The sequence below is a fragment of the Bombina bombina genome, chromosome 1, assembly GCF_027579735.1.
Source record: "Bombina bombina isolate aBomBom1 chromosome 1, aBomBom1.pri, whole genome shotgun sequence".
In the NCBI taxonomy this organism is placed as follows: domain Eukaryota; kingdom Metazoa; phylum Chordata; class Amphibia; order Anura; family Bombinatoridae; genus Bombina; species Bombina bombina.
Genome location: NC_069499.1, coordinates 1,068,392,554 through 1,068,404,489, shown reverse-complemented (window position 1 = coordinate 1,068,404,489; position 11,936 = coordinate 1,068,392,554). Strand labels below are relative to the sequence as shown.

At 41.4% G+C, this 11,936-nt stretch overlaps 1 protein-coding gene across 1 annotated transcript; it reads left to right on the top strand.

Moving 5' to 3' along the window:
• Nucleotides 1-375: 375 nt before the first annotated feature.
• LOC128639605 (semaphorin-3F-like) lies at nucleotides 376-2,792 on the top strand. The gene is given in 2 exon segments (XM_053691767.1): nucleotides 376-1,891; nucleotides 1,893-2,792. Coding segments are annotated over 2 exon segments (2,262 nt in total). The 5' UTR covers nucleotides 376-391; the 3' UTR covers nucleotides 2,655-2,792.
• The last annotated feature ends 9,144 nt before the right edge of the window (nucleotides 2,793-11,936 follow it).

Sequence of the window (11,936 nt, the reverse complement as noted above, 5' to 3'; positions counted from 1 at the left end):
CTACCCTAAGCCTCTCTCACACAAACATTACCCTAAATCTCTCTTTCACACAAACATTACCCTAAATCTCTCTCTCACAAACAAACACTACCCTAAGCCTCTCACACACACACTACCCTAAGCCTCTCACACACACACTACCCTAAGCCTCTCTATCTCACAAACACTACCCTAAGCCTCTCACACACACTACCCTACGCCTCTCTCTCTCTCACACACACAAACACTACCCTAAGCCTCTCACACACACACTACCTAAATGTTACATAGTATGAAATTAGACAGATATTACCACAATATGTTTAACCTGCTAACTGCTGTCTTGGGTAGGGCTGATGGAATAGTGAACAATATGCTGAGGGATTCCTGGGTGTACTCCTCTTTCCAAACGATGCACGCTCAGGACCAGCCATTATGGTTCTGCTATCTTATATTCTTTTGCTACGCAATTGCCAAGGATATTTTCCCTACTGCACCACGTGTACAACTGTCATTTAGAGAGTTGAAGTCTTCAGGTACTGCTCATTTTCTGAGCTTCTTTCTGAACACTTCAGATTATCGTATTCTGCTGAAGGACGAGGATCATGATCGGATGTATGTGGGGAGCAAAGATTTCATCCTATCCCTGGACCTTCAAGACATCAATCGCGAGCCCCTAATTATTCACTGGCCAGCATCTCAGCAGAGTATAGAAGATTGTGTGTTGTCTGGAAAAGATAGCAATGGGGAATGTGGTAATTTTATTCGTCTGATTCAGCCCTGGAACAGGACTCATCTATATGTGTGTGGAACAGGAGCATACAACCCAGTGTGCACATATATCAACCGTGGGCGCAGAGCGCAGGATTATATCTTTTACTTAGAACCAGATCGAGTAGAGTCGGGGAAAGGAAAATGTGCCTATGACCCCAAACTGGACAGCGTATCTGCTCTCATAAATGAAGAACTGTACTCTGGAGTATATATTGATTTTATGGGCACAGATGCTGCCGTTTTTCGAGCAATGGGCAAACAGGCAGCCATGAGAACCGACCAATATAATTCCCGCTGGCTTAATGACCCAACATTTGTCCATGTGCAGCTGATTCCGGACAGTGCAGAATGAAATGATGACAAACTGTATTTCTTCTTCCGAGAGAAATCCACAGACGCCCCACACAGTCCTACTATATACTCCCGCATAGGAAGAGTCTGCTTGAATGATGATGGAGGTCACTGCTGCCTGGTTAATAAATGGAGCACATTCCTGAAAGCTCGTCTCATCTGCTCAGTACCTGGTGCTGATGGAATTGAGACTCACTTCGATGAACTGCAGGATGTCTTCATTCAGCAGACACAGGACAAGTTCAACAAAAACCCAGTTATCTATGCAGTCTTCTCTTCATCTGGTTCTGTATTTAGGGGCTCAGCTGTGTGTGTATACTCTATGGCGGACATACGCATGGTATTTAATGGGCCATTTGCTCACAAAGAAGGTCCCAACTACCAGTGGATGCCTTATACAGGGAAGATTCCATATCCTCGGCCTGGCACGTGTCCAGGTGGCACCTTTACACCCTCCATGAAGTCCACTAAGGATTATCCTGATGAAGTAATAAACTTCATGCGCACTCACCCGATGATGTACAACCCTGTATATCCTGTCCATCGACAGCCACTGCTTGTCAGAACCAATGTCAACTACAAGTTTACTACCATTGCTGTAGACCAGGTGGATGCATCTGATGGCCGCTATGAAGTTCTCTTTCTTGGCACAGATCAGGGCACCGTGCAGAAGGTAATTGTTCTACCTAAAGATGATATGGAAACAGAGGAGCTTATCTTGGAGGAGGTGGAAGTCTTTAAGGTACCAGCATCTATCAAAAGCATGAAGATTTCATCAAAGAGAGTAGCAACAGCTGTATGTGTCATCCATGTCTGGGGTGACGCACCTCGCTCTCCATCGATGCGATGTATATGGAGAAGCGTGTGCAGATTGTTGCCTTGCTAGGGACCCTTACTGTGCCTGGGATGGAAAAACATGCTCCCGTTATTCAGCCTCCTCCAAAAGACGCAGCCGGCGCCAGGATGTAAGACACGGCAATCCCATGAGGCAGTGCAGAGGGTACAACTCGAATGGGAGTAAAAATGGAGTGGATGCCGTGCAGTATGGGGTAGAGGGAAGTTCAGCATTTCTGGAATGTCCGCCTCGATCCCCCCAGGCCTCAATCAAGTGGATACTACAGAAGGATAACACAGACCGTAAAAAGGAGCTTCGCTCTGAAGGTCGTTTCCTCAAGACAGATCAGGGGCTTCTCCTGCGGTCACTACAACTGTCTGACGCTGGTGTTTACCACTGCACGGCTACAGAGAACAACTTAAAGCACACTGTAATGCGTGTCCGGCTTCATGTGCTAAGTGCTGACGCTGTTACAGCCGCTCTTCTACAGCCTGAGCCGCCTGCTGCTCTTGAAACCAACCCTGCTGGACCTCCTGGAGCTTATGATGATTTGGTTCAACTCCTTTCCCAGCCAGAGATGGGACTCATCAATCAATATTGCCAGGGCTACTGGCGCCCCACAGGCTCTGCTCAGAGTGATGCCAAGGACTTGCAAGAACAGAAACGAGCTAGGAACCGAAGAAACCATCCACCCACAGAAGAGCTTCAGACATGAAATGGGATAAAAACAGGACTTGTTTCCCACTGTCCAATCGCCCTCTAGATTGCTCTACCACCCACAAACTGGCCCTTATTTTATTTTTCCCCCATCTCCTTTTTTTAATATTAAGACAAAAAACGGATATAAATATATATATATATAAATATAAATCTATAGAGAGCAAATGGTGGCATTGTATTTCCCTGGGTCTCTCAGACTTTATTTATTGGGGAAAATGGAAATTCCCCTTCTTCTGTCCCAGGGGGCAATTTGAGGCAGAGGGAATCTGTCCTGATTTTGATGACTGTTTTGAGACAGTTTTCAGCATATGAGAAACTCCTCTCTTATCATTCTACCCAAAGTCCTGATGCTCTTAATGTCTTTGTTGGAAAGACCTTCAGAAAGTCTCCCTGTTGCCGCTTTAAACAATACCGGAGCCTACAAAACATTGCACCTTTTCCCCAGTGCAGCACAACAGTATTGTGTCTTCCCGTTATTTCTACAGGCTTCTGCTGACCATTGCTCTATGACCACTGATAATGCTCTTCACCATTCATCTTTCCATTACCACTGCCCTATGAGGCTCTGCTGCTTCCCTTCCACCCCAATGTCCTCAGCAGTCATTCCCAAAAACAGACACTGCTAGACACATTGCCTCTCTGATTTGAGCTACAAAGCCAATGAAATGTTGTCACCTCTCACAGGAAACCAATAACCTGTATCTCCAGAGTATATATGTATCCCTCCTCTAGGACTGATGTTGGATGGAACATTCCAACTTGCTATGGTGTGGGGTGGAGTTATTGTAACATTTATGTATCTCTGAAAACAACCCAAACCTATCAGTGCATTCAGAATGTTCCTTCTACATTGAGGCACTCATTGCTGGCCAGTGCCAACTGGAGAATTTTGGGAATGTGAACATATACAAATATGGAATCTAGGAATAAATGGAAATAATACAGAGGTATAAAATATCAGGTTTCCTCTTTAAATAGAATTGGTTTTAGAAACTATGACCGACATATATGAAATCTTCCATTATTTTATTTTTTTCATTGGACATACTAATGTAAAATATATATATATTTTTTCAGTGGCCTACCTAGGATTGTTGCCATTGTGAACATGTTCTAGAAACATATGTGTTGCATGAGTGAATGCCTGCACTTTATCACAACTCTCTAATGTTATACGCTAAGTGAGGCCACAGTGCTCTACAGACCAACAATTCCTGGACAAGGTTTTCAGGAGAGGAGTGAGTATGAGGGTTTGTAGAGTTTGTTGTAATACTCTATGATTCCTGCAATAAGCACACAGGGCTGTCAGAGTATTGTTTCTTTATGCAAGTCTTCCTTTTTATATAATGGTATAACCGATACCAGTAGAATGAAAGCTATGTGTTGTATGTTTATTAGGAGGAGGTGAGTGATCTGTGTCCTATATGATGAATGTATTATGAGGAGATGAGCAATGTCTGTGTATTAGAAGGTGAGAACGACATGAGATATTATATATATATATATATATATATATATACATACACGCAATGTGTGTGTCACAACAGAATGACTATTTAGTAGGAGGTGTGAGGTACATGTCCTGATAACTGTGTATTAGGAGTAAATGTGTGGCACAGGTAATAATGACTGTATTAGGCAAAGGTTAGAGATATGTGGCTAAAATACTGAGCACCTCACTAGGGGTAAATGTATAATGTCTGTTTAATATATATATATATATATATATATATATATATATATATATATATATATATATATATATATATATATATATATATATATATATATATATATATATAATATCCAGAGGTATAGATATATGGAAGATGTGAAACATACTGATGTCTTTACTGAGGAGATAAGAGCCATGAGGTGACATTTGTGTATTAGGAGGAAAATATAGGTATGTAAGGTGGTATTAGGAAAGTGTGAAATGTCTAGATATAGTTATATTAGTGTCCATATCATTGGAAAAGTGGAGAGCTAGTAAGAGAGGATGTGTATCTTGTTGCCCAGGTGTAAAATAGAGTTAAGATATTCTGATGCATGGTTATAACATGAAGGTGCATGTCCTATGTCTGAGTGTTAAGTGAATACACACATCCGTATGTCTAGTTATAGGGTGAAGATACATGTCCTGATGTCTGGGTATTATGTGAAGGTGTAAGTCCTGATCTCTTGGTATTAGGTAAATGTGTATAGGCTGATATCTGGATATTATATAAAGGTGTAGGTGCCATTGTTTGGGTATCAGGTGAAGATGTATGTCCTGATGTCTGAGCAATACATAAGGATGCATGGGTATTATGTAAAGGTGTAGGTGCTAATGTGTGGGTATTCGGTGAAGATTCATGCCCTGATGTCTGGGTATTATGTGAGGATGCATGCCCTGATGTCTGTGTATTATGTGAGGATACATGCCCTGATGTCTGGGTATATCTTGTAAAGGTGTAGGTGCTGATGTGTGGGTATTCGGTGAAGATTCATGCCCTGATGTCTGGGTATTATGTGAGGATGCATGCTCTGATGTCTTGGTATTATGTGAGGATGCATGCCCTGATGTCTGGGTATTATGTGAGAATGCATGCCCTGATGTCTAGGTATTATATGAGGATGCATGCCCTGATGTCTGGGTAATACATAAGGATGCATGAGTATTATGTAAAGGTGTAGGTGCTGATGTGTGGGTATTCGGTGAAGATTCATGCCCTGATGTCTGGGTATTATGTGAGAATGCATGCCCTGATGTCTGGGTATTCTGTGAGGATGCATGCCCTGATGTCTGGGTATTATGTGAGAATGCATGCCCTGATATCTGGGTATTTTGTAAGGACGCATGTACTGATGTATGAGTTTATTTGAAGGCATAGGTCCTCATGTCTTGGTATTAGTTGAAGATGCATGTCCTGAACCTTGGTACTATGGAAGGATGCATGTTCTGATATCTGGATATTTTGTAAAGCTGAAGGTCCTGATGTCAGGGTAATACGTATGGACGCATGTTATGATGTCTGGGTATTATATAAAGGTGCAGGTGCTGATGTTTGGGTATTAGATGAAGATGCATGTCTTGATGGCTGGATGTTACATAAAGATACATGCCCTGATGTCTAGATTTTAAGTGTGGGCGTGTGTCCCCATTTTTGGTTAATGGATGTGATGTCTGAGTATTAGTCGGAGAGGAGAATACTGATGTCTGAATATAGATTGGATGGAAGTGCCCTAATGCCTGAGTATTAGTATGGGGTGTGTGCCCTGACTCATGAGTATTAGAAGGAGGTAAATTACTTAATGTTTCTGGGTAATAGATGTAGACGGGTGCCTCAATTCCTAGGTCTTATGAGGTAATGTGTGTCTTTATATTTAAAAGTTAGATGGAGGTGAGGGTCCTTATGTCTTAGTATTATGGGGGAGTCATGCTGATACCTTGGTATTACAATCCAGTATATGTCCCAATGAGTAATATGTAGAGATAAGGTGCCTGATATATGTGTATCTGCTGGTGGCGAGTGTTCTGTTGCCTGGATTTCAGAAGGTGCATGTCCGGGTGGCTGTGTATTTGCTAAAGATGGTTATCCTGATGACTGGGTACTAAGGGGAAGTGGGGGGGACCCAGCTGACAGAATATTAGGGGTAGGTCAATACCCAGCTTACTGAGTATTATGGGAGGTAGGTATCCTAATGATTAAGGATTCGATGCAGAGGGGGGTCCTCGTGCCTGAGTATGTGTTGCTGCCCCAGTTTAGCAGCCTATAAAAAGCTGTAGATTATTACTATTTAAAAAAGTTTCTCAGAGTTTAAGATTGAAACGTGCAGTGAATTCTCTCCTGTGGATGAACCAGATAATAATAATAAACACTGAACTGTTTTGCAAAAAAAAAACAAAAAAAAAACAGTATGCTGTGTAAGTGACAAAAACACAGGCCTGATAGAAAATTAAGTTAGATTACACTAGCAAAATATTGTAAAATTTTAGATTTTAATATTAAAATTATGTTAAGAAGTGCAATGCACATATGACTCTATGAGTGGTCGCACTGGCTGGCTGCTACATAGGGCAGCAATTATAACAACAGTATGCTGTGCAAGTCAGATAGACAGTTAGACACAGGCCGGATAGAAAATGCAATTAGATTACACTAGCATATTAGATTGCACTAGCTATTAAAAACAGTATGCTCTGTAAGTCGGATACACACACGCCTGATAGAAAATACTATTAGATTACACTAGAAAAATGATTGAAATTATTTTTTTGGGGGGGAAATTAAAAAAAGGTTAAACACATATGAGTCGTGGCTCATAGACTAGGGAGGGCAGCAAGTAAACACAGTAGGCTCTGTATGTCAGCAAAACACACAGGCCGGATAGAAAATTATATTAGCTTACACTAGCAAACAAATTTAAACTTTTTTTTTTTTTATATTAAAATTAAGGTAAAGAAGAATAGAAATGAGTGCTGGGTGGCTGCCTGGCACAGACCAATTAACCAAAAGACTGAAAAAAAATGAGGTATATTAATGCTGAGTGAGCCTGACAGATACAGGCCTGATAGTAAATGTAATTAGATTACACTAGCAAAATATTTTTTTTTTTTTAAATTTAAAATAATGTTATAAACGGATATTAACACTGGTGGCTGCTGGCTGGCACAGAGCAATGAACCAGAGTATATGCTGTGTGACACTGGCCTGATAGAAAATGAAAAAAAATTACACTAGAAAAATAATTAAATTTTTTGGTTAGTTAAATTTAAACTAATGTTGTTATGGAGATATCAGTGCTGGCAGTAGTCACAGCATATGCTGTGAGCCTTAAACACACAGCTGAAAGCCAGGCAAATGCTAATAAAAAAAAACGAAAAAATAAAAAAAACGGGCACGAAATATAGCCCTAAAAAGGGCTTTTTGGGGTGCTGTGCTTGCAGCAGAGATGAGTGGAGTCCTTCTGGACTGTAAATACACTAGCCTAGCTATGTTTTTCCTATTAATGTCAGGAGCAAAAACACAACACGTCCTCTAATTAAGAAAGCAAGGTCGTTATGAGTCTAAAATGGCGGATTCCGAGTAGCTGGGAGGGTCTGTGAGGGAGTGGCTGATGTTGATTGGCTCTAATGTGTCAGGCGGCTGTGACATAAAGGGTCAAAGTTTCCACAATGATGACACATAGGGGCGGATCGAACATCGCCATGTGTTCGCCCACAAACGCGAACGCGAACAAGCTATGTTCGCTGTGAACCGTTCGTGGGCGAACAGTTCGGGACATCACTAATCAATACCACAATTTCTCAATTCATACAAATACAACAACCTTAGATACCATTTATCATACAACTCCCTTTCCATTCTAGCTTTCTCACATCCTTTCTTAATAAAAAAACTCTTTATTTCCACCTTCAACCATTCCCACCACATAAGCACATTACTAAAATCACACTTTCTTTCACGTCACCTTTCATACATCCAAACAAACTGACGCTTAATCTTCTCATTTTCTAACAAATCCACATTCAGTTTCCAAAACACCCTTACCATACTTGATCTTCAAATCACAATTCACCTTACACATCAAAAGGGCATGATCTGTAAAGGACATCCACTTCAAAGAAAAATCATCAACACCTAGAAATTTATCTAAAAAACAAAAATCAATTTGAGATTTTATCCCACCACTATCACTAAAGAAAGTAAAAGCCTCCCCTGAAAATGAAACAGACCTGAAGGCATCATTCAAACCGAAAGATTTAAGCAGATCAACTAAAATATTCCCTAAGCTATCCACCCTAGAATCACTCCCACCCTCTGTCCCCATTCTTAATAATACAGTTAAAATCCCCAACCATAAAAGTTGGATCTCGACCTGACAGAAAAAACTAATGTTTCAAAATTAAGCAAGCATTCTACCCTATTTGGAGAAGCATATACATTAAACAAACGAAAAACAGTCTCACAAAAACTAAAACTAACCAAAAGAACCCAACCTGGGACAATATGGACTACATTAAGGATAGAAAAACAAAACCCCTTAAACAAAACTCCCCCCCCCCATTCCTATCAGAAGAACAAGACCATACTTTAGGACCATATTCCCAGTCAGCACATTTAGGATGTTCAGAGAGACCACATTCCTGCAAACAAAAAATATTAGCAGAACATACAGATAATAACTTAAAAATTGCAGCTCTCCTTGCTATAGTTTTCGTACATCTGACATTTAGGGAAGAAATGGTCCAAAGCATCACAAAAATAAATTAAAGAAAAACAAAAAAATAATTAACAACAGTACTTCTTCTTTCCTTTCTTTTTCTTAGGCATTAGAAAAGTCACCAAAACCCTGGCTTGAGTCAGAGAGAACATCTTTAGTAGAGACATAAGGAAACTCTAAAATAAAAGAGTCAGCATCACTTGCAGTATCTGGATCTGAGCTCTTAACTACTGGAAGATCCAAATCAAGACTCTCCCATCCATCAGAATCTGCACCTTTTTTCCGCTTGGAGGCAGATTTTTTTCCTGCAGTGTCCATATCCTTCTCAGGACACAACAGCAGACCAATCTCCCCTTCACCAAGAACAGCATCAGGAGCAGCATCACAAGATGACTCAGTGAAGGAAAAATTCTCCGTCCCAAGAACAGCAGTAGTATCCACCACAGAATTGGACAACAGGGCTTCAAGAACATCGGAAGCAGCTAACACATTAGAAATAGCAAGATTCACCTCCTGAAGATTAGATTCGGCTTCCTCCACCTTCTCAGCCACAGGAACCACCACAGGAGCATCAGACACCTCTCTGACAGGGACCCAAACTGCAGATTTCTTACACAAAAGAGATAATATAGAGTTCAATGCCTCATCAGAGACCTCCTCCTCATTGACAGATAGATCGACCGCAACTGAAGATGTTTTTTTTTTTTAAACATCAGCATAGGAAGGCTTCACTCTATCAAGTCCCTGCGACATCATCAATGGACACATCCTGCACAGATAACTTGAAGAACCACACAGGTCATAGGTCCGGCGTTTACTTCAGCGGGCTACAATATGATCCTCCTCACCGCAATTTTGACATCTGGCCCCTGGGCAATTTTCAGCAATGTGACCAAACAGGTTGCAACTATGGCAAAAAAAGAGACATGTCATCATAATATAGGAAACCTCTATTTCCACCAATGGCAAAAATAATTTGAGGGTTTTTCTTTCCACCAATACCTAATTCCTCTGGCACAAACCACACCCAGAACCTGCGCTTTCCATTGAAAGTCCCAAACTGATTCTTCAGCTTGCTACCTCTTTGATCATCAAAGTAGCGACATAGAAACATGCCAATTTCCACATCAGTGACCCACGGGTTGTACATATGTACTGTCACCAGGATTCTTCTCTCCCTCTGTACACAGGCAAAAATTATCATGCTCACCAACTCTGGAGCAGCAGCCATATCAATAGTCTGTTGATAGCAGGTCTATGCGGTGAAAGCCACATCAAAAATCCCTCTTGAAGGGAAAGACTGAACACAATGCAAATTTCCTCTTGGCATTTTCAAAACACCCTCCAAAACATGAGCCAAACCAATCTTCTCTCAGAAGTCCTCAGAAATCAACACCCCAAGTGTATGGGGAACATTTGGCACATTGGTAGCAATAATTGCCCTATTGCCTCTTTAGGCTGGATTTCAGAGCACCCCCCCCCCCCAAAAGGAGTAGCCACCACCCAATAGTAGCAGGAGCCCAAACTCCTAAGGGAATGGACCCCAGGCCGAAGGAGCAGGTCTCCAGGCAGCATATTTTTCAGCCAAGACCAAGCACAGAAAACTGTACTTGATCCCAGCCAAAGCCCCGAGAAGCGATCTACGGTTCAGCCTAGTGTGGGCCTCGTCAGTGAGATGCAGTTGCATCTCTCTAGGGACAGGTGTGCAAGGAGTCCACGTCTGGTTTCCCCTTTTACTCTTAGGGTGACCCAAGAGCAATTTGCATAAATAAGAAAAAGAGAGAGATGCACTCAGCTGAGACAGAACAAAAGCTAGAAAAATGTCATGCCTGTTAATTTTCAGTGCAACTCAGGGTGCATAATCTTTTAGCACACTATGCCTTTTCACAGAGAAAAAATATCCTGTAGCATATCAGTCTGACCCTGCCCAATGACAGTCCAATGCCGAAATACCAGGCAATTCTTCTCTGAACAAGAGAAACAACAAACCCCAGATGTACGTTTCAGCCTTGTGTGGCCGAAACGATCATCTGGGTTTTTTGTTTCTCTTGTTCAGAGAAGAATTGACTGATATTTCAGCACTGGACTGTCATTGGGCAGGGTCAGACTGATATGCTACAGGATATTTTTTTTTTTTTTTAAAAAGGCATCAACGTGCGCTAAAAGAGTATGCACCCTGAGTGGCAATGAAAATGAACAGGCACGGAAGTTATTCTAGCTTTTGTTCTGTCTCAGCTGAGTGTGTCTCTATCACTTTTTTCATATTTATGCAAATTGCTCTTATGTCTCCCTAAGAGTAATGAGGGAAACCGGAGGTGGACTCCTTGCACACATGCCTCTAGAGAGATGCAACTGCCCCTCACTGATGAGGCCCACAGAAGGCCAAAATGATCGTCTGGGGTTGTTGTCTTGTTCAGAGAAGAATTGCCTGGTATTTTGGCAAAAAAAACGTGCTAAAAGAGTATGAACCCTGAAGGACAATGAAAATGAACAGGCATGGAAGTTATTCTAGCTTTCTTTCTGTCTCAGCTGAGTGCGTCTCTCTCTTTTTTCATATATACAGTATCCCACAAAAGTGAGTACACCCCTCACATTTTTGTAAATATTTATTATATGTTTTCGCGTGACAACACTGAAGAAATGACACTTTGCTACAATGTAAAGTAGTGAGTGTACAGCCTGTATAACAGTGTAAATTTGCTGTCCCCTCAAAATAACTCAACACACAGCTATTCATGTCTAAACCGTTGGCAACAAAAGTGAGTATACCCCTAAGTGGAAATGTCCAAATTGGGCCCAATTAGCCATTTCCCCTCCCCGGTGTTATGTGACTTTACAAGGTCTCAGGTGTTAATAGGGAGCAGGTGTGTTAAATTTGGTGTTATTGTTCTAACACTCTCTCATACTGGTCAATGGAAGTTCAACATGGCACCTTATGGCAAAGAACTCTATGAGGATCTGAAATAAAGAATTGTTTCTCTACAAAAAGATGACCTAAGCTATAAGAAGATTGCCAGGACCCTGAAACTGAGCTGCAGCATGGTGGGCAATTTAACAGGACAGGTTCCAC